The sequence below is a fragment of the Gambusia affinis genome, linkage group LG11 (assembly GCF_019740435.1).
Source record: "Gambusia affinis linkage group LG11, SWU_Gaff_1.0, whole genome shotgun sequence".
NCBI classification, from domain to species: domain Eukaryota; kingdom Metazoa; phylum Chordata; class Actinopteri; order Cyprinodontiformes; family Poeciliidae; genus Gambusia; species Gambusia affinis.
Genome location: NC_057878.1, coordinates 2,082,101 through 2,109,689, shown reverse-complemented (window position 1 = coordinate 2,109,689; position 27,589 = coordinate 2,082,101). Strand labels below are relative to the sequence as shown.

Below are 27,589 nucleotides of genomic sequence, written 5' to 3'. Positions count from 1 at the left end.
AGTGCTCAAGCAGCACTTTTCTTTTAGTACGAACAGTGTTTTATAAATAAAATTGCTTGACTGATTGATATTCATCATCACTGAACCCAACATCAGTTATTTCTGCTGCATCTATGAATTTATGCCTGACAAAGAACTGATATTTTATTTTTATCAGTGATTAAACTTATACTATGCAGGTTTCCTCCAAGCCGTTTTTCTCCCGTTGCTTTGTAACCAGTCAGAGAGAGACTGTAATGGCTGCTGCAGATCCCCCTCTGTCACTTGCTGCTTTACACATTTCCTTACCCACAATAATGTCTGAGCAGAGAGCTACATCCATGGAGCCAGAGAACAACCTACCTCTGTATGTTTTGTGACGAATAACCTAAAAGTCACACGAAACAAATTAAACATGCTAATGTTAGGGTAGTGATCATTTCTCTGGACCTGCACCAACTTAAGCATCATCTCCCTAACCGTTACAAACTACTGACCAGTAATCTACACCGGTCATCTCTTCTGCTAAATTAACCTGGCTTCATTTACAAAAATCATTATGATGGTTTGTTTGGTTTGCCTGTATGTAGATCCTTTTTTTCCATCTAATTTACTTACAAACTCTGAGCCTCTTAATTTTATATAGCATTCCTAAAGTTCCTCTGCATCTGACAGGAAAGAGTAATTACAGCCTATATGCTGGGAATTATGGTAGCTTCTTCAGCATCTTCCGGTAGAGATTCAGCATTTGTCTCATCAGAAGTTGTCAGTGTATTTTCTCCACAATAAGTGCCAAGAACCTGGACATGTGCTCCAAAATTAGTCATACCACTTGAAAAGTCTTTTTCCATCGTTCTTCTGACTAATGTTATAACGTCCAGGAATTCAGACTTCAATCTGATGGAAAGCTGGTTATGCAAACAATGTCCCATTGATAACGACTGATTACTGACAAGGGCAGAAGAATAGGACATGCTTGGTAAAATAGAAATTCAAAGTCTAATTGATCATCCGTTTCCACGCTTCACCTCCCGTCAGCAACAAGTTCTGGGTTTCAAGTAATTCTCAGTTGAACCCAGCCGTGGTTCTGACTAGTTCGGGTTGTAAGTGTGTTTTGGTTCTACAGAGCAGACAGACTGGCTGCCTACTGTTCGCTCTGGTCTTACCTCCAGCAGAGCGCAGAAACGTCTCCAGGAGCATCCAACACAGAGCGGCTCTTCCCGGGCTCCACATGGTGTCACGGCGCCACCAGTCAGCTTCTAGATTGCTAGTTTTCTTCTCAACACATACACACGCAAGCACACAATCTCACACACCAAAACACGCGCCGACGTGTCTAGATTCCCATCAGACCTCCCACTCGACTCCGCTCCGGTTATCTGTGAAAACCACAGCGGACCTCGACCGCGTCGCCGGGGTCTCCTCGGATCATCCTCCCGGCAGGCAGCGCTCTGGCTCCAGGGCGATCCGTCCCTCCGATCCGCTCCTGCAGCTCAGATTTCTGCTTGGACGCCTCTGCACTTTCCTGACCTGACCCCTTCAGACAAAACCTACACAAATGACAGCAGCTCCCAAATGTCCCTTACGATTACATGGCACTGCCGACGCTCAGATAAGCGGCAAAACGAGGATGGGATGACGTAAGAGCCGATCCAAGATCAGCAGATGTCCACCAAAATAATATCCCAAAACAACCGCGGTGTTCCTCTCCGGACATTAATGATCCGCTCTCCCAGTCCAGTTTACGTCCCTGCTGGAATCCCCGCCTCCTCCACATTAGGCATTACGCTGCATTCGAGGGCGCTCGGAAAAAAAGCATATCGGAAACATGAAACAAGAAGAGATCCTTCCTGCCAACAGCCATTACGATTTTCAAATAACTCTTTGAAGAATCTAAATTAATTAGCTACAACAGCATCCATTTGGAATTATTAAAGTATTTTTGAATTGAAAGTGTTCGGTTTGCTTGAAGGAAAAAAAAAAAACAAAAAACAAACTTAAATCCAACCCAAAACTTTGATAGAATATAAAACATTTAAGTCGAACTTCTTTTTTTCCCATCCTTTTTTTTGTTGCAGTAAATTTAGAACTAGAGGAAAATAATACTGTTATTATATACTTGAATGTTGAATTCCAGGAAAAATAAATTCTTAAACTACATCAAAAGTAGCAAACATTGTGTTAAATGGTAAAAAGAAAAAACGAATTCTCTGATACCAGAGAAACACAGAATACTGCATATTGCGGTGTTGATCCAGTATCAGTATTACCGACACCAATACTAGTACTTAAATTTGATATAATAAACTTCTGACTTTTAGCCATTTTTGTGGTCTTTCCCTTTTTAGGTCTTAGGTTTTAAATAAATAATTCAAAGTTTATTGATCTGAAAAATACTAACCATCCATCCATTTTCTTCCGCTTTATCCGGGGTCTGGTCACGGGGGTAGCAGCTTCAGAAGGGAGGCCCAGACTTCCCTCTCCCCAGCCACTTCTTCCAGCTCCCCCAGAGAAATCTCAAGGTGTTCCCAGGCCAGCCAAGAGAAAGTCCCTCCAGCGTGTCCTGGGTCTTCCCTGGGGCCTCCTCCTGGTGGGACGTGCCCAGAGACGTCCAGGAGGCATCCTGACCAGATGCCCAAGCCACCTCAACTGACTCCTCTCGACGTGAAGGAGCAGTGGCTCTACTCTGAGTCCCTCCCAGATGACTGTGGTTCTCACCCTATCTCTAAGGGAGAGCCCAGACACCCTACGGAGAAAACCCATTTCGGCCGCTTGTATCCGCGATCTCATTCTTTCGGTTATGACCCAAAGCTCATGACCATAGATGAGGGTGGGAACGTAGATTGAACGGTAAATCGAGAGCTTCGCTTTTTGGCTCAGCTCTCTCTTCACCACAATGGACCGGTACAACGCCCGCTTGAAGGCAGACGCAGCGCCAATCCGCCTGTGGATCTCCCGCTCCCTTCTACCCTCTTTAGTGAACAAGATCCCAAGATGCTTGAACTCCTCCACTTAGGGCAGGACACCCCCCCGACCCGGAGAAGGCACTCTACCCTTTTCCGGCTCAAGACCATGGCCTCGGATTTGGAGGCACTGATTGCCATCCCATCCGCTTCACACTCGGCTGCGAACCGCTCCAACGAGAGCTGCAGATCACAACCCAATGAAGCCACAAGGACTACATCATCCGCAAAAAGCAGAGATGCAATCTTAAGGCCACCAAAACTAAAAATACTAACCAATCAGTAAAAAAAAAATTCAGATAGAATATAGTTCATTGGGTGAGCTTTTTATAAGAACAAACATCTAAACATTAGATCCAAACATCCATCTGTTAACTGGTGAAGAACAGCAATCCAGCAGAAAATGAAGACGCAGCACTTCCCACAAACAATCCCAGATCTTTTCTTTTCTTTACAAACTTCAAATAAAAATGGAGAACTGCGGCTAATTTGGAAATAAAACTTGAACAGAGGTGCACAGTATTTTCCACTTAGTTCTGCGTGACAGTAGGCGATTTGTTCAGCAGGGCAGAGGTCATGTCTCTGATGGTGCTGAGGGACAGGCTGGCCAGGACCCCGTGGTGTGTGGTCTTCAGCTCCATCAGAGCATCCAGGATTGTCTGGCGGTGGACATGGGGGTGGAGCTGGGTGAGCTCGGACATCAGCGCATCCAGGCCGCCCATGGTGCCGAAGTGCTGAGGTACACAGGTCCCCTTGGCAGTGGGAAAGATGCTCACCACCCTCCTGGTTTGGATGCTGGAGTTGAGGACCGCTGGGTTTACCAGCTGGGCAGACAGAATGATGAAGGTGAATTTAAGGCACAATAATCTTACAGCTGAGCTAGAAATACTGATAAAACCAAGATATTATTTCAGAAGTCTTGTCCAATTGTTTTAGCCATTCTATAGATGCATCAGTCCACTTTTCACTTCCAATACGATACAGATACCTCATACCGATCCAAGAAAGTGCAATTAGGAGTTCTGAATAATGATAATAATAACAAAGCATAATGCTGCTCAGAGCACAAAGGATAGAATTAGACTTAATAGAACTGCCCTTATGGATCAGGCACATTGTCAATACCTAGTAGCACCCCTCCCTCCCAATAGAGGCCAATACAAATATTAATATCGGATCAATGCAGCTACATTCCATGTGAGAATTCTTGGTTTTTCCAAGCTCTCTATAGAACCTTTATTCAAATGGCCCTGTAGATCCAATGAAAGGTGCTGGAGAAAAAAATGTGCAGGTTTCATATCTAAGACATAAGAACACAACTGTGGTCATGTAGAAACTACAAAGAGTCAAAGTGCTGAAAGTTCTGAGTGAAAGCAGAAACAAGAAGAGATTCTCTGCTGGAAATCATTCAGATCTGAAGTATTCCATGCTAAAGTGGATTGTTTTCTCATCTACATAGAAAACGCTTTCTGATGTGAATACAGTTTTACACTGGTTGTCATAGCAACCTACAGACGAGCAAAGGAGAGCCTGCATATGTGATCCAGCTTGGATCCTGGTCAGGTTTGCAGTTTAAACAAAATGAGAACCAACTCAACAACAACAAATAAGTGAAATACTCCTCAACGTCATCATGGACAAAATGCAATGAGGTTTGTGTGCAGCGCTGACTGTTTGCATTCTGATGTAAAGGATTTCTCAAACATGCATGAAAGAATCAAAGCAGCACTAAAGATATGTTTTTGAATAACATGATGTAGAGCTAAAAGTTGGTTTTACATAATGGTAAAGCAGACCAGAACTCTGAATATCCATTACTGCCACCTGCTGGTATATTTCTGCATAGGAACTAATAATGCTCTGTGCAACAAAGCAACCTGAACTTGAATAATGTGTGAGTAACCCTGAGTTTTCGCACAGAGCAGCCATGAGTTTGCTGCTGTGGGCTTTAGTTGCTCTAATAAATCCTGTGGTGTGATCCTCAGTAGATCCAGCTGTTCATGGTGATCCTCAGACTGCCTGAAAATGCCAAGTGCAATATCTTTACTGGAGTTCAATCTTACTTTAATTGTTGCCTCGTATTTTAACAATGTATTACTTGTATAGTATTTATTTTAGTTTTTTTTTTATTGTTGTTTACACCTACACTAGTTACTCTTGTATGTATAAATTTTCACTTTTTGTTTTCTGTGTACTCCGGTAGCCAAGCAACAACATTTTGTGACCAAATTCACTTTTGTGTCTTTGTGCAATAAAGTCTAAATCTCAGTATTGCAGTCAGGAAATAAAACCAGTCCACGTGAGGACATTTGGCCTTCTCCAGATGTGTGTAGACCCAGAAGAATGGTAGTGTCCCATGGCAACAAGCTTAGAAATACCCTCTGCCTCTTAGATTTGCTATATTCCTTTGAAAAATACCTGTCATGTATCATGCATAGTGGAGTTTAAAGGATTAAAACATGAAGGAATCCATCAGAACCCCACCTTTTTCTCAGTGAGCCTGCAGTTGGTGTTGGCATCCTCTGGGGCTGTGGACCCCCAGGTGGAGCCAGGTGTGAGGCCCCCAGCAGCGGCTCCACTCAGGTGCCGGATGTGTATGGTACGGCTGTGCAGTTGATGGCCATTGAGCTCTCTGACTGCAGCTTTAGCCGCCTCTGGGCCATCCACCATCACTATGGCAACTCTAGAGCACCAGCCAGAGACAGAACCTCCATGAGCAAACACTGGAACCCCCCAGACAGCTGAACTGATCCAGTGAAAAGTGAAGAGGGACAGCAGCTCACCTCACGCCGTTCTTTGAGGGGACGATGCTGACTTCTGATGGCTGGAAATTCTCAAACAACTGCCTGACGTCACTCTGAAACATGTTTCAGGCTCTTTAGTCAAATACCTGTGAAAACTATGATGTGGCTGGGTTTTTACATGCAGAACTTTTCTCCAAATAATGTATCATTACAAACTGAAAATATGCTTCTAGCCAGATCTGATTCAGAAGCTAATAGGATCCAACATTGTTGGGGTGGTAAGCCATGCATGTCACAGTGACGCCAATCTCCATCTTGCTTCTTAAAGCAACAAAGGCTCCAACATTAACAAGAAAATCCAAATAAATGATGTTATTTTGACAATTCTTACTCTGTAAATAGCTACATTAAAGCTAATTTGTGAACCCCTCTCTGCATTTCCATGGTAAATGTGCTCAAAACTTTGTCAATATTCAGCTAATGTCGAAAGAATTCCGGTGTTCCCATTAAATAAGGAATGTAATTAAAATCCGATGTGAATGAGTCTGTTCACACAATAAATAATATAAAAACATACTGGACCACGAGCCTCCCATCACTTCCTGTCATCCTCTTTGTGGTTTGTGTCAGTAGTAACATCTGGCTGTTCATGTAACATATGTTACCATTTCAGTTTTGTAAAATATTCCAAATTTTGTTAAGGCACAAAGCAACACACAAAAAACTTCATCCTACACCAAATGTTTTTCCATCCAAAAATAATAGTTTTTCAAATTTGCTGTGCTTCCATTAGGCTAAATATGGTCAACAGAAATGCAGCTATTGTCAGCTAATGTTTTAAAAGAAAAAGAAGTCTTTCAAAACAAAACAGACTCTGGAGTGCTGCACTATACAGTATCTCAACACAATAACACTGTGGACATGAATATTATTGCAGTGCATTATTATTTCTGTCAGTCTTGGTTAAAGGGAAACAGCTGAAGTTACAGGAACATAAAAGCAACACTGACTTTGGTGACAAATGGAAAAAAAAAAAAAAAAAATCATGATTATTATGAAAGTACGCACACTTTTAGTTTTTGTTGTACGTTTATATGTGATAAATATTTTGGTGTTCAGTAAAACTAAAGCATTTTTAAAAGGGATTTATAGTTTCACATGTTTGAGCTCTTTAAAAAATGAGGTGGAAGTACTAACATTTTGGGACACTAATGTTCTGCTTTTCCAGAACATTGTAGCAGTTAGTTTCATTGTGATACAGAATAACAGGAAATGTTGACCTCTAGCTATTCATTTGTTCCTTGTTTTTTTGTTTTTCATTCCACCAATGTGATTAAGACGCCTATATCAATAATGACTAGAATATTTATGAAGAAATCTAAATGGGGCCTCCATATCTTTCTGCTATAAACCAGTAAGGCTGCCAGCTCTGCTACATGTCATTTCTAATTAGCTTCATCAGTCATGTACTGCCCTCTGCTGGCCATTGCAACGAAGTACAACTCACTGGGGATTTCAAAATGATCATTTAACCCAGTGGTTCCCAAAGTGTGAGGCATGCCCTCTAGGGGAGGCGCAGTCCCATTGCAGGGGGGCCGAGGGAAGTGATATTGGCAGGGGCGCTGCCAGGAATCTTGGGCCCCTTGGCAAAAAAATTTAATTGGGCCCCCCCACACAGATGCTGTTACATTTTTTGAGTCTATCTGACCTATCAAAAGTGTCACAATTTTAAAGGCTTGCAATTGCCTTGCTTTTTTTGGTCCAAAACTGATAACTAGCACAATATTTACTGTTTATGGAGTTTACATCCAACAGTCCGCATACAGTCAGCAACTAGGTTGCTTAAATTTTTTATATCAGTTTTAGATTGCTGAAATGTCTCTCCCCATGAGAAACAGTCATAGGCAACATACAAAATACACAAAGCAATCCAGACTTCTCAAAAAAATCCTATGTAGTTGCATTTTATTCAAGCTGCAGTAAAGAACTTTAATAAAAAATATGTTTTCTCCATATTTGTTAAAGCTGTCATCATGTTGTGCCAGTTTGTTATGAGACAGATAAACTGAAAACAATCAATCTCCTCCACCTCCTCCCTGAACTGCTATTACTGGCTAAAGTAATGCAACTTTCAGTCCAAAACAACCAATCAGAGCCAGGAGGAGGGTCTTAGGGATGTCAATCAACATCATTCACTCACTGCTAAATGTTCTAATAGCAGAGAAACAACATATCAGTACAGGAAAATTGTCTATCTGCTGTCACTAGCAGCTATGCTAACTAGACTAAGCATTTACAACAGGATATGCTAGCTGCAGGACAGCACAGAGCAAAGGGGGAGGAAAGATGAGCAGCAACATTAGATTGTGATTGACAGCAATAAAACTCTTCTGCCACTGACATGTTGTTTCTAGACTTTGAGAGAGCAGAGGAAATAGATTTTTCAGATTATCTCTCATACCACACTGTCACAACATAATGACAGTTTTAACAAATATGTAAAAAATAAAAAGATAAAAAATAAATTTTTTTTAGAAAAGTTTGGTCTGGGAGGGATAACATTTAATTTTTACTGCTAAAAACAATCTTTGAAAATACAATATGATTAATTTTGTAATTGACAGGGCCCCAATTTTTTTTATTTCTATGAACAAAAAAATAAATGAATAAATTGTGGAGGGCCCCCATTGATCAGGGCCCTTGGAATTGTCATAACTTTCCCCCCTATACAGAGCCCCTGGGTACTGATGAATGAAGAAAAAAAAAGAAAAAAAAAAAAAAAAGAAATTACACAAAAGTATTTCACTGTAAAGATGGTTTGTAGTTTGTTTTGTTGCAACCTGAAGAGTGAAATAAACGTCAGTGAAGTTTGAAAACAAAATATGTGTATAGGTTTATGTCTGATTGAATGATACGTGTGCCCAGTTGATTTTTTTTTCTTTTTCAGGGGGAATTTTATTGTAATAAAAAGGGGGGCCCAGAAAATCCTTGGGAACCACTGATTTATCTAAGATCTTTCACTTTCCCCACATTTGATGATGTTAGAGCAGTAAGTAGCATGTGTGACTAAACTGACCTGTGTCATATGACCAGGCAGGTTGGATACATACAGTACTGAGCTGCTGCTCTCACCACCGACTGATCTGTCATCTGTCAACACACACAAACACACAATTCAAACAGATGAAACACGGATGACGTTTGAGTAGCTGTGGCTAATAACCTACTGTCGGCTGTGTCAACTGCCGGTCCTGGCAACTGCAGGTCCTCCTGAGCATCGTACCACGCCTCACTAAAGTTCACCTCTTCAAGGCCTGCGCGGCACAAAAACAGAAAAACATTCAGCTACAGTTGTGGTTCCATCAGCCAAGCAAAGGTTCTGCTCACCCATTTGCTTAACCAATCGCTCTTTGGGTACAAGAGCTGCAGCTCTCTTATCCTCTTCATCTTCCTTGTGGAGCAGTTTGGGTTTCTGGAGGGGAAACAGACAGTAGTTAGGGTTAGCTGCTGCTGCTGCTGCATGGAGCACATTGTAGTGTGTGCTGTAATCACACCTGGCAGCTCTGTTTGTCCCCATCAGGACCTCCAACGTCTCCAGCTCCTACATTCTTCTGTGTCCCCTGAGTGGAACTTAGCATCAGAGGTTTACTGAATATATTAGCCAAGAAGTATTGCACTCCAAACAGTCTGTGTCTTTCAGTGTATGAATGTTGCACACATTTTACAATGACATGTAAAATGTGTCTATTTTGTGCTAGGACTGCACAAAATAGTGCAGTCCTAGCTGCAACTCATGATTATTATTAATCAATTATTCTAATGATTAATCTGATTTTAAAAATAGCAAACACTTGATCAAATCCTTCTAACGTCAACATGTGAAAAGCTCAGCCCTTTCTGCTCCATTTAGTGCTGATCTGGTGATTATGATTAAGTTTTTCCTTTTGTTTGTTTTTAATGAAAAATAATTTTTTAATACAGCTCTGGCCTAATTACTGCTCTGATAATAGCGTTCTTCAAACAAATTACCTTTTGTTGGAATATTTATACTCTAATAAATCAATTACTAAATTAGTTGACGATTATTTCTGTCGTCAATTAATCACAAGTTATCTGAAGTATCGCTTTAGCCCCAGACTACCCCGTCTCCATGACGAGGGGTTTTTGAGAAGCTCACTAGAAAATCATCACCTGTCATTTTTCCTTCATGGAATTTATTAGCTCACCATGTAAGAGGCCTTGTACAAACATCTGCCTCACACAGGGCCTTTTTACCCCAATCATGAAGAAATAATTCAACTGACTTCCCAATTAAGTTTGCAGCATCTCATTGTTGGAGTTGAACTGGAACAATGTGTGTCCACTTACCCAGAAGGAGTCTTTCCCAGCAGGCCAGTAAGGATCTAAGCAAAGACAGACTTACTGTGGAAGGTTCTCAAAGACCAGACATCTGGGCTCTTGGCTAGGAGTTGTGGGTAACCTCCCACCTGTTCAGGGACGTAACATGCTCCTGTCGTGATCTTCTCAGACTCCACACACAGAGGACTCAGCTGCTCCAGAGGAACCCCCGTCAGGATCTGGTTCTTCATCTGGTTATAGTCAGTTTCCAACTTCTGCAGGATGTTCACAATGTTTGGTGGCGGGTCTTCAGCTCTGCAGAGACGTGAGGGATTTTTCTAGAAAGCTTTTAGTACAAACAAAATGAGATGAATTGGCCTGCGGGTTCCTCACATTGCCGTGGACAGGTGTCCCTCAGCGGATGTGTAGTAGAGCCTCCAGACGTGCTGCCGGCACAGCTCATAGTGCAGGGTGAGCAGGGCCAGCTCTGCCTGCTGGGCGCGCTGCTTACAGCCGCAGTCCGTTCTAAGAGCAGCCGACACACTGCCAGGGCTGGAACATGCATTCAGGGAAACGGGCATAAACTGGGGCCTGCTATAGCAATGCATCGCCTTGCAGGAGGCACCTATTGTTCTCCACCTAATAATCAGCAGTCTCTGTTTAGTTTTCCTCACCCCCACAATATATACATATACACTAAAATGTGCAGCTCAATGTCGAGTGTGCACTATTGCTAGTGTTGGCATCTCCCATTGCCAAGGCAACGCAATTAGCAAAAAACAATTGAGAAAAGAGCATGGTGGGATACTGGCTTAGGACATAGACTCCATGCTTGTGATAGCACAAATACTACTGGTAGTCTCAACACACTACTATTAGCCCACAGGCTAATAACACCATTTAAGCCAACATTAACTTTTTAGCTCATTTTTATATAAATAGCTAACATTAGGGAGTTGGTTGGGTGAACAAACTCCTGCCTAAGATCAGAAGGTTGTTAGTGATCAGTGGCACGATGCTGGCCGATGTTTAGGGTCAGAAAGCAGACATCGTTGTTTCTCCCTACATCCAGTGGGTGACACAGGTTGCTACAATTGATAATAGCCACACAGGCACACCCGCTAGAAGGAAACAAACGCACCCAGTACAACACTTTCATTCCATTGACTTGTGGTAACTGTGCCAAAAGGTGTTTCAAAGGAGAGCAGAGAGTCTGAGCAGATACTAAGAGTGAGCGCCAGGAGAAGTTTTGAGTACAAGCATTACAAGTTTTGAGAAGATAGATATGAAGTCCTGCTTTCAAAATAAAAATGTAAACAAAAGTATTAAAAGTTTTGAGAACAAAAGACATGAAATCCTAATTTCATCCTGAAAATGTGTGCTCTTGGATTATGGCAGAAAAATTCCCCCATTTAAAAAAAAAGTTGCTCTTACAAAGGTATAGAGGAAGAAGAACCGGGATAAACAAAGGGTCTGTGGAGCTACAATAACAAGGAATTCAGACCAACATGTTTAAGTTCTACTTTAAATACATCATAAGTGAATTATCTACATGTGAAAAGCAGGGATTTAAAAGCATGATCTATCCACTTTAATACAAAAAAACATAGTGGGCTGCCAGTGGACCACCAGCGGACCACCAGCAGGCCACTGTTGGTGGTCCACAACTACCAGGTTTAGCTTGTTTTCTGTGTCACATCACCTTTCTAATATCTTCTGACACACAATAGGCATTTGGGACCACCAGTTCTTGCTCCTACACATTACCTTTTGTTCTTCCTTGGCTCCTTGCGCTCCTGAATCGTCTGGAGTTTGATCAACTCCTGAAAGGAAAGAGAAGGTGAGAAACTATCTATAGCAGTCCTAACCTACATGAGGTTCCAACCTTACTTCAGCCAGGTAGTCCAGATCGGACATTTGAAGCTCAGTCATGACGTTATATTCGGATGTGTTTGGACCTTCAGTTTGGGTCTGCTTTGCTGTGCAGCACTGTACATCGGTATTCACTGCAGCATCACAGCTGGGTGCACAGGGAGCAGTGGAGGTAAACTTCTCTGCAGTGCTCTTCGGCCAGTTGTCTGCTGGAGGGTCGCCCAGCTGGATCAGAGCCCCAGCATTCTGCAGTGTCACACCGTTGCCTGCCAAGCACACCAGGCTGCCCCCATCATCCTTGATGGGGAAGTTGAACTGACCCTTTTCATCTTCAGAGCTCTGTCTGATCTCCACATGACTGACCGATGTTCTCTGGTCACCAAGCACATTATTTTCTCCTGCCGGACCTGCAGAAGGAGGAGCCTGCTGGATCTGCGCTGTGTGGCTGGTGCCCCCCTCTGAACGCTGTGTGAGCTTCATGGCGTCCACTCTTGGCTGCTGTGAGGACCCGCTGTTTTCCACTGGACACTCTGACCTGGAATATGAAAACATGCGACAGCTCCACTCAGCCAGAATTCATACCATATCTTCTAGGTCACATTTTCATTGAAACGTCACATTCTCTGTGAAAACCAGCAGAAACAAATATATCGGTTTAATAATTTCAAAAAATTGCTTCAATCTAAATTAATCTAAAAAATTGTTTTTTTGCCATTAAAAAAAATGAGAGAAAGAGGAGCTGATGGTATAAAACAGACATGTCATGGTTAGCATGATCACAGCAGGTCATTTTGAAAGTCATGTCCGGAACAGGATCGTTACAAGTATCAGTAAGTTAAATTTAAGAACTTTTAAAACCATTATGAGGAAAATCAACACAATATATTAGCAGAAACATTCAATTTATCATTTTAACTAAGAAACATTTTGTTGTCAATTAGTTACCAAAGATTCCAGTTTATTAAAAAAAAAGATCCAATTATAAAAGTATTAATAAAAAAATCAAAGCAATTCTTTAACCCAAATAAACAGAACACTATTACATGTCTATAAACAATCTGACTATGTCTGAGCTCATCCCCTTTAGCAGAACTCTCAGTTTCAAGGGTTTTGCTGGGCAAGTTTTTCTTTGTATTAAGGATAAACTGGGTTGATAGGATGGAAAAAAAGTGATCTGATAAACATTAATATTTATTGTTTAGTCTTCTGTTTTCTCTCAACCAGCTGTACTCATTTTCTGCTGTCACTCCATCCCAGGTTTTTGGAGTTATGAGGCACGGTGGTGACACCTGAAACTGTGGTGATGTGTACTCACTGTGCCTGGATGGTGGAGGCCGCCCGCTGGCTGCATGCTGCCGAGTCCTCAGGCTTTCTCTGTCTGGATCTTTCTAAGTACATGTTGAATGGCACAGCTGCACTGATGATGCTGCTGTTCGGCTGAGACACTGGCAAACCCTACAAAACAAAAAACATCAAGCACTGACTGACTACCACCTTTGGCTGCTTAGCATGCAAAACCTGCTCTCCACTCCACTCACCCTGTTCTGGTTCAGTGTGTGTGAGAGAGGGAGGCCGTAAGCCATCTGGGGGACCATGGCGTTGTCACAGGCCTCCTCACACACTTGATTTTGAAATCTTGTCAGACTGTGAGAAAAGCCGGTCTTAGGTAAGTTCTCCCTCGTGTCACCTGGAAGCATCTTCGACATTTGCAGAGACGCTTCTGTAGTGGAAGGGAGGGGGGAACCCTGGATTGGTTAGTTGAAGGATGAACCTTCGGACAGGTCAACTACAACCTAAATCAAAAAAAAGTTGTGGAAGTTTTTCTGCACAAAAGATCCAGACTAACAGGGGAAACACACTCTGGTCCATTTAAATCAGACCAGACGTGGAGGTGGTGGGTTAAATTCTGTTTAATTTAAAACAGTTGCTACTTGCTGAAGGTGGCAATAGCTTTTCACTCTGTCATGCATATATCAGTATTAATAGCTGATATTTTTACCTACAGAGACATAGTTTCTACATCTTCAGTGGAATTTCACCAACCTTTGGCTGACCTTGGTTCCTAGCCCTCATCATTAAAGGTGCAGCAGCAGACCAGTTTGGGTCATACCAGTCTCCCTTTAGAGGAGAAGCTGGAGTGAACAAAGAAGAGGGCCAAGAACTGAACCTTGAGGAACACCACAGTAAAGAAGTGGCAAAATGGACTTGAGATTTTTTTATATGAACACAGAAAGGTCTGTCCTCCAGGTATTACCCAAATCAGTCACCTTTAATCCCCACCCAATGTTCCGACTGAGATATTAGAACACTGTGGTCGACATTTTCTAGGTGCACACCTGACTTAAATGAATGGGGGATTAACAGGCTTCTGCAGCACATGATGGCTGCAGAGGAATGAGATGTGTTGGGACAAAGACACATCTAATCCAGGGCATTGGTTCCTGAGGACCAGGTTTTGGGAGCCATTGCACAATCAGGTCAATCATCAGTTCAAATCTGAATGCTGCCTTAAGTGTCCTGCATTAACCTGGTTTGGCTACAGAATCAGAAGACCAGTGTACGCCACACTGCCACATATGAATTACTGTGAGGTTTTCAGGTCTGGAAGACCTGAAAACAAAGTTTCAACACAAATTGTTAACTGATAACTCCTCCACGGAGCCCACAGCTTCATTTGCTGTTTTACCGAATGACTTACAAGTTCTGGTTGGCTGTAACCGTGCACTGGACACAACTTCCAAGTTTAGCTGTAGAGAATGAGCACGGTTAGATGGTGGCAAAGCTCTCATCAGCTGCACAGATCCACAAACTTACGCTTCAAATAAACATGACCCTGAGAAAGCTCCAACCCAGGATGATTCTGTAGGAAGTAGTGAAGGCCTCCCTCATCTGAAGAAGAAAAAAAAACAACAGACAAAATCTATTGGAACACACAGGAGAGGCTGGGTGGAGCATGGGCAGACAGGCTTCATATGGAGAGAAATCTGACAATTATCTGCATAACAGTGAAAAGAGATGTCATGGTTTCTCAAAACTGACCCTAAAGAGAGCAGATGTGAGGAAAAAAGGAGAGGGCCAAGAACTGAACCTTGAGGGACACCAAAGTAGAGAATATGACTTAAGGTTTTCTGTTTGAACACAAAGAGTTCTGCAGTAATTTCCCAATCCAGTCAATGCTGCACCTTTAAAACCCAACCCAATGTTTGAAAATATTAGAACAGTGTGTTCGACAGGATCACAGGTGCTTGTTCATATCAATATACTCTCATGTCTGTCTCATTGCGAGCTCTGGTTTATGTGACAGATATAAATCTTTAATTAGTTGAGAAATATGGACAGACCAGACGGACAGGGAAGTTTTTGAGCACAACTGTGAGATCTCCATTATGAGTACATCGCACATGACCTGGGAGATTGACGACTCTGTGTCTGGCTTATTTCCTTAAAATACAGTTAACTTTCTGATGAAAACTTTGAAGAAAACATGCTATAGTTGTGTGTGATTTTTGGTTGTATGTTTTGTTTCCAAAACCCAGGCGTGTGTAACTTTAGTGCATTATGTTGGTAAAGCAAACAGCTTTCAGAAGTTGGCACTGTAATGAGATATGTGTGAAAAGGATTGGCAAAAACTAAATTCAAAGCCAACTGTCATCTTAACATGTTTTGTCTTGTTGCTAGTTTTGCTAGGTGAGGCCAGAGGAACCCATGGTTGAGCTTTTTCCAGATTGCCTTTGCATATTACTAATCATTTGTTTTCTGAAAGCAGGTGTATGAATGGTGATGATGAGGTATCTTCATAAGACTTTACATGCAGAGGACATCTGGCGTCGCAGTCTGCATCTTCAAGAGACCAAAATTAGACGTCCAAAGACGACCCAAAAAATACGTCCACAAACTCTGGTTGTAATGTAGTTTTTTTCTGCCAATCCTCTAAACCGACAGAAAAGGCTATGCAATGCCATTCTGACACCCGCCGGGCTTCCCGGTCATACCCAGTATGATGCCCCTGTCCTCCGCCGACAGACTGAGATACCAGCGCAGCAGCTCCGTGTCCGTCAAAGCCAGGTAGTGATGAGTGTTCACCAGTTCTAGAACTGACCTGTGCCGAGAGCAGAAATAAACCTTCACGTCTCTTCCTTATGAGCATAGGAAGAACAATGTAGCTTTACCTGTGCAGCAGGAGCTTTCGGTTCTCCTCTGTGTAAGCAGAAACCACAGTTAGTTGGATAAGAGGACACAAACTAAACCACAGACCTTTATAAACTCACTGTCATTAGCAAACTACTTTTAGCCCACCTTGTGACTTTAGGGAACTTACTTGCGTTCGAATGTTCGCAAATGCAGTATGGCGGTGTTACCGACTGTGCTAGCAGTTGAGATGGCACAAAAACGGCGGGACAGTCCACGACCCTGTAAACCGAGCGGAGAGCAGGCTCCTCGTAGTACACCGTGGCGGGCAGACCGGGCCAACCAGCCAGACGCACAGCTGAGGGATGGTTCATCAACAAATGCAGGTCTGCCGGGCTCGTGGTCCACGCAGTGTCTCTCTTGGAATTCAGCATTACTGCTGAAAACGAAATTAATTTGGCGTTATCCTCTTCTTCTTCTTCTTCTTTTTATGGCGGTTGGCAAACAATTTATAGGTGCATTACCGCCACCTTCCAGACTGGAGTATGGAACATATTTACTACATTCTAAAATAATATGTTGTATTGATTCTAATTTTCCACAATAGCTACAAAAACCTGTACTATGTTTATTGATTACTTTAAGAGTACGGTTTAAACCTGTATGTCCAAACCTTAATCTAGATATAGCATCCTTTTCTTTTTTTATTTCTGCTACATTTTCTGAATTCTCCAACTTTTTTTGGATGCTATAATAAAATCTTGCACTGCTTCTTCTATCCCACTGTTCCAGCCATTTCTTCTTAATATACATTTTACTAATATTTTTAGCCTCATTTTTGCTTATTTTAATATTTAAAATCAACAATACACTTTTTTGCTGGATTCTTAGCAAAACTATCTGCCAGCTCATTTCCTATTACAAAAATGTGGGCAGGAATCCAAACTAATTTAACCCCAGATCCATAATTTTTAATCCTAAAAATTAAATGATTAATATCCAATATAATATTTTGCATTGATTCTGAATTTAGTTCTAAAATACTTATTAATGCACTACTTGAATCTAAACAAAATATTACCTCCCTCTCTCTTGTTTCCTCAATCCATTCTAAAGCCATTAAAACAGCCATTAGTTCACCTGGATACACTGTCAACTCATCCGTTATTCTTTTATTTTTCATAATATCTAAATCCGGAATTATAAATGCTATTCCTATATTGTCATTTGACATTTTGGAAGCATCTGTATATATTTGTATATACTCTGCATATTCTTTTCCTATATAACTGATTCTCTACCTCTTTCTTTTCTAGTTCTCTTCCTCTTTTCAATAAACTTAACGCGATGAAAACTGGCGTAGTTTTCATCGCTCCACAACAGAGTCTTAATGCCTGATAATGTATTCTATCTATTTTTTAGTAAACTACTTAAAGCTGAATTATATAAAATACATCCATAATCAAAAATTGATCTGATTAGTCCAGTGTAAATTGTTTTTAAAGCTTTCCTCTCGGCTCCCCATTCTTTTCCTCTTAAAAATCTCATTATATTTAAGACTTTTTTGTTTTTTTGTTGCTTTTTTCAATTATTTTACTAACATGAATTTTCCATGTAAGTTTTTTTTTTTAATCAAATCAGATTCCCAAATACTTTAGTTGATCTATCCTTTCTATAACATCCTCATATAATTTGAGGTTTGCATTAATATTTAATTTCTTATTAGTAAAAATAACAACTTTAGATTTGGATATTGAGATTCTAAATCCCCATTCTAAAACTCAAGCTTCTACACTATGTAACGTCTCTTGTAGTTTCCTATTTACAAATTCTGTTTTTTTCCCCTCTTCCAAATAAGACCATCACCTGCAAATAATGAAACACCAAAAGGTTTATCTATATTACTAAAAATATCATTAATCATTATAAGAAATACCATAGGACTTATTATACTACCTTGGGGAGTACCATTCTCGACTTGATGTTTTGAACTTATTTCACCACCTACTTTTACTTTTCTTTCAGTTAGAAAAAATTTGAATCTATACATTTTACCCTTTATCCCTATTTGTTTTATTTGAATTAACAACCCTTCTTTCCATAACGTATCATAAGCTTTTTCTACATCTAAAACAAATTGCTATTAAATTCTCCTAATTAATCTGAGCCCGTCTAATCTCATGTTCCAGATATAATGCAGGATCTATTGTACTTCTACCTTTTCTAAAACAAAATCGATAGGATTTAATCTTCTCCTTAGATTCTAAAAAAATAAGTTAATCTATTATTCACCATTTTCTCCATAACTACCTCTACATGAAGTTAAAGCTGTTGGTCTGTAACTCTCAGCTGAAGGAGGATCTTTACCAGGTTTACAGATAGGTATAATGATAGCTTCTTTCCATTTATCAGGTAATATTCCTTCCTCTCATACATTATTATACAATTCTAATAAGTTTTTTTTTACTCACATCACTAAGATTACTTAGCATATTAGAACCAACTTGATCATCCCCAGGAGTTGATTTACTGGAATTCTTCAATGCTTTATTTAATTCTATTAAAGAGAATTTCATATTAATAAGATCCTCATCATTATATAATAATTTAGTAATTCTGTAATGTAATTTTACATCCTTTTAAGACTGTATCTTGTATGCATCTTTGTAAATACTCTAGCTAATAATTCTGCTTTATTTTTATTATCTACTATAACATTATCATTATCTTTTAATACTAGAAAAAACATTCTCTTGAATTACCGGACATTTTTTTAATAGTATTCTAAACCTAATAATGCAGTATTTTTCCCTAAGGACTCACAATACTTCCTCCAAGGCTTTTAGCATTTCTTATCATTTTCCTGATTTCTGCCTGTTTCCTTTTATAGATTTTTGGAATTTTTTAAAGTGTTTTAAAAACCTTATTCTGCAGACTAATTGCTACTGAACACTCTGACGTGCACCAAGGAACTATCTTCTTTTTTTTAGTACCACTACTTCTAGGAATGACTATTTTTGCTGCATTAATAATGCTTTTACTAATTTCTAAATGTAATTCATTTATCGGTTTATTTGTATCTACATTTATCATATTAATCTACCAGATCTTCCTCTATATCTATTTCTACCTCAACAAAAATTGGATAATAATCACTTCCTATTGTACTTTTTTTGCATACCCTCCAGCTGCAACTATCCGCAAAAGATTGCGACACCAAAGTCAGATCAATAACTGATTCTTTCCCTCTTATCAAATCCACCCGAGTGCCTACACCATTATTTAATACTACCAATTCCTTTTCTTCAATTACTTCTTCATTATAATCATCTTGCTCTCCCCATAAAGTACTTTGTGCATTAAAATCCCCACACCAAATTATCTTCCCTCTCCAGTGTTTTAGGATTGTTTCAAGTTTTTATTTTTTACAAGGATCATAATAATTTATTATTTTGATATTTCAATTTTTTGTCCAAATGTCCATTATTATTTGAAGCTGAATAAATTTTATGTTTTCTTTCAGAAATATGGCACATCCTCCTCCATTCCCATTTATTCTATCTTTACGTAAAACTGAGTAACCATGAATATTAAATTGCAGTGATGACTTAAACCACGTTTCTTGAATACATATCATGTCTGGTTTTGTATTTAACTCGTTAATGAATCCTTTAAATTCCTGACCATTAGCTATTAAACTATGAGCGTTCCATTGTAGTATTAAACTCATGCAACAATTTGAGAAGCCTCATTTTCAGATGATCCTTCTCCATGTCTAAGTTCATCATGAATTTTTTCCCATGACAGATCTTTGACATTAAAAAACGTAGCTGTCTTTACTCTAATTTTTATTTTTTCAGTTTTAGTTCCTGCTTGTTCTGAGCAATTAATGATATATGCAAGAAAAAGAATCAGTTTTTCTAACGTGACATTACACTGATAATTGTCTGTTCCCTTTTCCTTTTCATAAATTGTTTTTGGAAGATTTCCAATATTTTTCACCTCTTTCACTGCTTCAGCATAAGTAATGCTTTTATCAGTTTTAACTTTTTGAATTTCAGCTGCTTCTTTCCTTACCTTGCATCCTGCATATGCTGCAGTATGATTTCCTCCACAATTACAACATTTAACTGGATTACTTCCACATTCACCATAAGGGTGTTCTCCTCCACATCTACCACATCTCTGTTTCCCTTTACAAACATTCGCAGTGTGTCCATGTCTTTGACACTTAGAACATCTGAGACGTGGTGGAATATAAGCTCTTACATTAAAACTCATGTAACCAATCATCACCTTATGAGGTAGAGTTTTATCTTTGAAATCCAGTAGTACAGAGGTACTGTCCATTTTCTCCCCCCTCCTAAAAGCCTGTAATCGTTTTATGCCTGTAATCTCTCCTTTTATTATTTTCTCTAACTCTTCTACAGGGATCCCTGATATTAGCCCCTTTACCCTCTTTCTTCCCCCACTACATTTCTTTCCACCACTTCTTTTTTACATACCATTTGTAGTTTTAATGCCTTATTCTTTTGCTCAGCATTCATACAAATAAGAAGGCTCTCGTCCCTTAAAACTTTAGCTAGTTCTACATCTCCAATAACTTTCTCTAATCCATTTGACAAACTGATAGAACTTTCCCCGATCATATCTTGTGCAGCCTTAAATTTTAATATAACTTTAACACCTCTTCTATTTACTACCATAGACCATCCTGTGTCCATATTTTCATCTTCTGAACACCCCCCACTACAACTAGCCATCTTGATCCACCTTAGAAATCAACTAATTACTCACCAAATTAACGCTTAAACGCGTCCACTCTCAAAAATCTGCGTTCTCCAATCCCGCACACCTGCCCGCAATCGTCTCGCCTTTCAATTTGTTGTTATTTCTACCTGTAAAGGCTAACTCTTGTCTTTTGTCTTTGTAAAATATTTTACAAAGACACACATTAAATTGAAAATGGTTGTTTAAGCTGACAGGAGCTGAACTCTTCAATTTCAGCTTGGAAGCCAAAGCGAGGTTGGTCACGTGATGACACCAGCGTGACGTACTTCTCAGTTAATGAGGAAATGCCAGAGTTTTGTTCACCAGTAAATAGGTGTCAAGTTTTGAGATCTTTTAGAGAAAATCACCTAAATACCAGAATAGCAATGAGAAAGCATATGCATTTCATAAACAGTGTAATTCAAGTTCTGAATAAATAAAAGCTTTTTTTTTTTTTTGGTCCATAATTTTGCTTTTAATGCTGATTGCGTTTTGTCACCTTGTAGCCCATCCAGCAATACTGCTTGTAAGCCACCATAAGGGAGATCTGCATTGTGTTGTGAACCTTTTTGTTTGGAGCAATTCAACATAAAGAGTTAAAACACATTAGAGCAGCCTCTGTCTTCGTCTCCCACTCTGCGCCCACCACATTCAGAAACGGAGCTTCTGCTCCAGTGTGGAACAGCGTGTTCATCTACTGCAGCACATCTCTGTGCTCTGCTGAGGGGCCAGTTCTCTGCTGATGTCACTGATCATAAAGATAACACTGAATCCAACAAAAATACAAGTTTGCCTCCTACACATGCTTGTGTTCATCAGCAGCGAGGAGAAGCCGTAGATACAGACTGATTGTTTTAAAGCAGTGCTTTTGGTAGTTTGCTTTATTTGAACCTACAGGTGTGTGTAAACTAGAGTTGGGCAGTAACTACTTGCATTTACTCAGTTACATTTACTTTAATAAGGTTTTGGGGAAAAAAAGTGTGTACTTTTACTATGCCATACTTTTTGCTGTCACTTAAGTATTACCACTCTTGCTTGAGTCAAATTTCTCAATGAATGAAGAGCAAGCTTGTTCCAACCAAACATTCACCAGACACTCACCTGCAGGTTTTGTTAAAGTTTCATATTGAAAGATATTCATTTGGGAAAATTTTTCTTTCTTTCTGATGATTTCACTTTGAAATAATTCTTGTTTCATAACATCCCTCAAAAAGAATTTCACCAAATATTTTTTTTCTTCTCTTATTTCAGTCATTTCTTGGACAGCAGCTTTCTTACCGGTCGATCTATGTTCTCACCCTCATCTGGTCACAAAATCTACCTTTCAGATGACTAAAAGAAGAAGTTTCTGGATGCAACTGACTGGAATGTGTTTCCTCCGCTGGATGTCTGGGCTGCACAGGAGGTTGGTCGCCTCCCTCTAAAGATGTTTTGTTCAGTGGTAGGTAAGCAATTGCTGCAAAAGGTGGTTCTGCAGGCTGTTGAAAGCTGATATAAACTTTTATCCAATTCTTTTTCTATTTACAGTTGGGTTTTTGCCTTAAGCAACGACATTGTGAAATCCTTTGTGTGTTTTCTCTGCTGAATTTAGAGTTCAGTCATTCTTCAGCCTGAGAAATGAGCGTTGCACTAAGATGTGAGCAGGAATGAAAAGTGTCCACTAGAGGGAACCCTCGTTCAGCCCACAGCAAATCTTTGCCGAGAGGAAATTTTGAAATCTAGAAATATCATGTGGGTGGTACGTGTGTTTTTGTGAGAAATCAGTGATGCCTCAGAGTTCAGGCCTCACTAGGGTCCTTCACACTGTGTGAAGAGAGAGCTGGAGAGAGTTCAGATGTTCTCTTCCCGTTAATGAGTGCGTGAGTCTCCTAGTGTTTCTGGAGGATGCATGTGAAACCACGTTATTGTGGAGCAGCCCCGTTTTGATGGTGAATCAGTGGTTCTACTGGCCATGTGATTTAATCTGTGCTGTATAAACTTGTGGCTCTCTGCTGTGTCAGTATTGATTATGTGCTGGTTTACTTTCCTTTAATAATATGCAGACCTAAACCTTCAACCAGGATGTGTTCTGCTCATCATAATGCTCTGCCGGCCCTGGACTTAGAGACCAATTTAAGAAATTTCAAACCTTTTTGACTTGACAATATCTGCCCATTCTAAAGGTAAAAGTTGTGGGAACATTTTCTGTCCACAACCTTCTTCTGTCGGCTGGTTTTCTTAAAGATTTAGTTCTGGGGTCTAGCTAGATCATTCTAAACTTTAGTTTTCTTGTCTTAAATGATTAATACCATATTCAAAGTAAAGACATGGTCCTACCATCGTCATACTTTACTCTCTGTGTGTCTCCTGTTCTGTGTTGTTTTTGTGTCAAACTTAACTCTTAAAATGTTTTGGGAGATTTTAGCCAGGTCTGGATGTTTTCTCCTACTCTTTAGTCCAGACACTAGAAGAATATAGGAGATTGCTGTCACATGTAGAACACAGTTGGTATGTGTTGGAAATCCCTGCAGCTCCTTCCATGTTACTGTCAGTCTCTTGGGAGCCTCCCTAACATGTTTCAGCCATGGATGCATCTGAGAAAAAAAAGGATTCTGTTCAGGTATTAGAGAGCTGAGCAAGACTCTAGACTTGACTTGGTGCTTTTCCTCAGTGACTGACCATTGGGTGAGTAGGGGGTGGGGGGGTGCAACTTGGACAGTTTTATTTGTCAATGTCAGACACAGAGGAATAACAGGTATGTCACAAATGTGTAGAGGAGAGCTTGATTACATTAACTGTGAAGAACAATCCGGCAACTGGAAGAAAGGAAACCAGCAGATGACTGAGGCCTGACCTTCATGTAAGGGTCATAGGGGTCAGCTCTGCCCACACAGGAGAGCTTTTACACAAATCCTGAGGAGCAAACACACCCAGGACCAGGTACTTTAAGCATCTTAGAGTTGTCCAGGTGGACCATCCAGTTTTTCGTACTTTGAAAACTACCTCAATTAAAATTGCAATTATAATGGACAGCTTTTCCTGTTAAAATATTTGCTTTTTTGATGACAGACACATATTACACTAGCAGCAGAACTCAGCTTCAATGCACCACAAATCTGGATCAAACTTCCTGAAACACTGAGTTCCTAAAAACTCAGCTATGTAGATTTGGAACATTGATCAACTTTATTTGATGTGTATTGATTGTTTTGATGATGACACGCTGATACAATGTCAGTTACACAACTGATGACTGTGTGCACTTTGAACTGCCTTGTTGCTGAAATGTGCTATACAAATAAAAACTGATTGATTATAAATGAGAGCAGCGCAACTGAGAACTTGTCCATAATCAGAATCCAATGTATTCCTGGTGTTACATGGATGCAGAAAGTAGCAAACGCCAATACATGATGATGATGCAATTAATATGCAAAATGACACGTGATGATGTCAATAACAAGAACCTCAGCCTTTTACTGGTCCATCTAAACTGGATCTGAAGTCTTCAGTCATCAGTGTTCAGAGCAGAACGACAAACGCTCCAAAATAAAATATTTGTGTTTGTTGTGAGTGCTGGCAGAAGCTGTGCTCACACAAACACACAATATGAGGGCAGGGCAGCTCCCCAGAGGGCACTAAAAGGCCTTTCATAATATTCCAAGGCACTCTGCTCTCTCAATCAATGGCTGCTGCCTTCCAGGCGGTATTACTGGAGCCCACAGCTCGGCTTTCCCTCTCTGTGGTTTGATGAGGCTTTGACTCATCAGCAGGCAGAGTGCTGCGGCCGTCAACACACTTTGATAGCCTAGTAGATGCCATCATGCTCTTCACTTCATGACCAGCTGAAGCAGCAGTGGTGTTACAAGCCATACTCTGCAGCTGCAAGGCCGGAGTTCTGGGGAGATGGAGGGAAAACATCACAAGATGCCTGCTGAAGGGCCACAGGACTCACCTTGGCCCTCAGCTGCTGTTTACATTACAACAAATACACACGCAAACACACGCCTCCACAGTTTGGGAAGAAGAAATGACTCTGGGTTTCTGCACTAAATTAGAGATTTTTTCCTCAATCCCAGTTTGCAATATTCCACTGGAAGTCCCATATTCAGTCATTTCTCTGACATTTTCCATGTCAGTCGACCTTGTCACGATTTGCAGTGAAGAGGTGGTGAGGAAGATGCTGAGGAACCAGGTTGGAATGAAGAAAAATTATGATCTAATGTTAACCCTGGAGCACAGAGTCCAAAATCCAAAAATCCAGGAGTTCAGATGAGTGGAAGGCTAGTGCTCACTACTGGTAGCAACTGGTACAAATGAATAACTGACAGCAGACTAGACAGCTTGACAAGGACCCAACAAGGTGGGATTAAATACACAGAGGGTAATCAGAGAAACAAGACACACTGGGAACAATCAAGGGGTAGACGGGACAACAGATCCTAATTTAACTGAAAATGACGCAAATCTAAATCAACAACAGAGAAAAACCAAAATAATCACAAACCCTGCCTTAAAGCACAGGTGTCAAACTCCAGTCCTCGGTGGCCGGTGACCTGCAGTTTTTAGATGTGCCACAGGTACAAAACACTGGAATGAAATGGCTTACGGTAATTTCATTTCCTTCTTGTGTAGATCGGTTCTCCAGAGCCTTAATGACCTAATTATTCTGTTCAGGTGCTGCAGCAGAGACGCATCTAAAAGTTGCAGGACAGCGGCCCTTGAGGACTGGAGTTGGAGACCCCTGATACACCAAGTGGCCGAAAAATATCACTGGTGACATGCAAGTCAATAACCTGCCTGTCCCTCTCTTGGTTCATTGGATCTTTTGTCTGGAGTGTGTTGTGTCCGTGGTCACTTGAACCTTGATGGGATTGCTTGTATGAATTCTCTGAAATGATTTTCAAAACAGGATAAGATTTGCTTGAAAGCTGGAAGCACAGCTCCACCATCCCCTCCAACTTTAGTTTTCTTCTTTTAGCTAAGATGGCTTCCATCATTCAACCCATCAGTTAGTTTTCTCTGTCCACAATCTATCTAGACATCATTGTCATTGAAACAGTTTTAAAAACAGATGCTCAACTGGGAGCGTCCCAGGTTGGTGTCACAATGTGTTCAGGAAATAAACTGAGCAAAAATCTGGCTGCTTTTGATTTAAAGCTGTTGTACTAAACTACTCATCAACATAAGTGCCATTGTTGACCCATAGGGGTGGTAATGTCATTCTGTCAAGTTGCATTTCTTCAACTGGTCAGAGTTGATGGGAGGCTGGATGGAGAGAAATACAAGAGAAAACCTCTGAGACCAGAGGACATCAGTGTGCAGACGGGATGGATCAAAGCATATTCCAACGTCCAGCGGTCATTGGGCGAAAGGCGGGTCACACCATGGACTGGTCATCACAGAGATGCTCAGGACAAACAAGCAACATGCACACCTACAACAAAAGGCAATTTAGACAGACTATCAAACCAGAACTTTCTTCCACCTCATGGTTCTATTCTACCTTGACTCCAGTGCTTTCTGCATTCAGCCAGAGTCCTACAACTTTTAGATGCGTCTCTTGTGCTAAACAGGCTTGAACTCAATGGCTAAACTGCCTCACCCGTATGCAGTCAACTATAAAGAGCTCTGCTAATGAGTTAATATTGGAGCCAGGTGCTGAAGCAGAGAGAACGTTGTAGGACTGAAACCACTGGCTTCAATCCAGAGGTGAGCAGTAACTAGATCATTAACTTGACTAGCCTTTTGGAAAATATATACTTTTTTACTCAATATTATGATGAGCTAATGCTAGTAAAATTTTCTCTCCATTACAAGTAATTTAAATTAAAAAGGAACAAACATATTTTAACCAAAATGTCTGAGATTCAAAGCTCCAGTTTGTTTTGAAATAAGACTTTTCAAATGTTGTTTTCTGTCTGCTGAGCCTGTTGGATCATTTTCAGATTAATAAAACACAATAAACACTACATATTGTTGCTGGTACTACATTACTTTGTTCCTACATATTACCTGCTGTAAGTATTAATATTAAAAGTGTTATGATTAGTATTAAAAAACTTGCACATAACTTCATATTGTCTGTTTTTGTTTGTTATATGATCAATTACTCAGTACTTCAGTGGTCTTTTTACCAAATATATATTTACGCTTACTTCACAAATTTCTTGGAAAGCCAGTTTTAATTTTTTACTTGATGAAGTAGTGCTAGTCTTACTTGAGTACAAGTGTCGTTTACAGCAGTGTTATAACTTGGCAGCTCAAAATCAAGAGCAAAGTTGCTTCCTTTGATAAAAGGAAAAAGTTTAGTGAACCATCTCTGCCCTTTTCAAGTTAGTGTCTAACTTCTGCCTCTGAAGCTGCTGCTATCAGAACAGATTACTCTTTAACCTCCTTTTACACCCGCACTTGTCTTTTGATACTTCAATATTTATAGCTTGTTCTGTGCTGTCACTCAACTCATTCATATTTCATTAGCTTCCAAACAAGTTTGGCCCTTTTTGTTGGCTTTCTGGTGCTTGTGGAGATAAAAGCAAGGTATAAAAGTGCATCAAGGTAACTAAACATGATCTTTTTGCCCCTCTGAGAGTCCGACGCCGTGTGAGCCAGGCTTGAAACTGAACTTATCCTCTGCAGTCGGCTCACCAGACGTTGCTCTACCACAAAGAGTAATCATTTTCCCAGAAATGCATGAGCAGCGGTGAGGAGAGGCATGTGACCCAGAAATCAGGCAGGTCAGACCCGAGGAGTCGGTCAGCTGACTGCTGGCAGGGGGAGGAGGGTCAAAAGACGAAACAACAGCTCTGCAGGCAG

General features: G+C 40.4%; 2 protein-coding genes across 6 annotated transcripts in view; both read right to left on the bottom strand.

The window, feature by feature from the left end:
- Positions 1–1,730, bottom strand: part of itgb5 (integrin, beta 5) — a 52,413-nt gene extending 50,683 nt beyond the window's left edge. The window contains exon 1 of one of the 2 annotated variants that reach the window (XR_006372049.1): positions 1,146–1,720. Coding sequence is in view for 1 of the 2 variants with exons in the window: in XM_044131088.1 (XP_043987023.1) it covers positions 1,146–1,212 (67 nt within the window). In the remaining variant the exon portion in view is untranslated. Of the gene's footprint in view, positions 1–1,145 lie in introns of both variants that reach the window. The other variant, XM_044131088.1, reaches the window with a different exon arrangement.
- Positions 1,731–3,247: 1,517 nt separating this feature from the next.
- Positions 3,248–21,084, bottom strand: rbm44 (RNA binding motif protein 44). 4 transcript variants are annotated; one of them, XM_044131084.1, is made up of 19 exons: positions 20,822–21,084; positions 16,215–16,463; positions 16,066–16,093; positions 15,889–15,995; positions 14,711–14,785; positions 13,435–13,616; positions 13,212–13,351; positions 11,915–12,431; positions 11,792–11,847; positions 10,418–10,576; positions 10,174–10,339; positions 10,055–10,089; positions 9,241–9,316; positions 9,074–9,158; positions 8,914–9,000; positions 8,763–8,836; positions 5,726–5,799; positions 5,427–5,625; positions 3,248–3,766 (listed from the first exon to the last, which is right to left on the bottom strand). In XM_044131084.1, exons 2-19 carry the CDS (start codon positions 16,456–16,458, stop codon positions 3,473–3,475), a joined length of 2,598 nt encoding a protein of 865 aa, XP_043987019.1. In that variant the 5' UTR covers positions 16,459–16,463; positions 20,822–21,084; the 3' UTR covers positions 3,248–3,472. The 4 variants fall into 4 exon arrangements, with proteins under 4 accessions (XP_043987019.1, XP_043987021.1, XP_043987020.1 ...); XM_044131086.1 differs by having other exon boundaries at positions 15,889–16,001; positions 16,072–16,093; positions 20,822–21,067; XM_044131085.1 differs by having other exon boundaries at positions 16,215–16,460; positions 20,822–21,066.
- Between the last annotated feature and the right edge of the window lie 6,505 nt (positions 21,085–27,589).

What these genes read in the sequence shown, in the direction of transcription:
- rbm44 (XM_044131084.1), bottom strand. Translation starts at nt 16,458, where the DNA reads ATGCTGAATTCCAAGAGAGACACTGCGTGGACCACGAGCCCGGCAGAC. An exon ending in GCCTCCACCATCCAGGCACA is followed by an intron (nt 12,432 to 13,211) that starts GTGAGTACACAT and finishes TTCATATTCCAG; the next exon opens with GTCAGAGTGTCCAGTGGAAA. An exon ending in ATCTGGACTACCTGGCTGAA is followed by an intron (nt 11,848 to 11,914) that starts GTAAGGTTGGAA and finishes CTTTCCTTTCAG; the next exon opens with GAGTTGATCAAACTCCAGAC.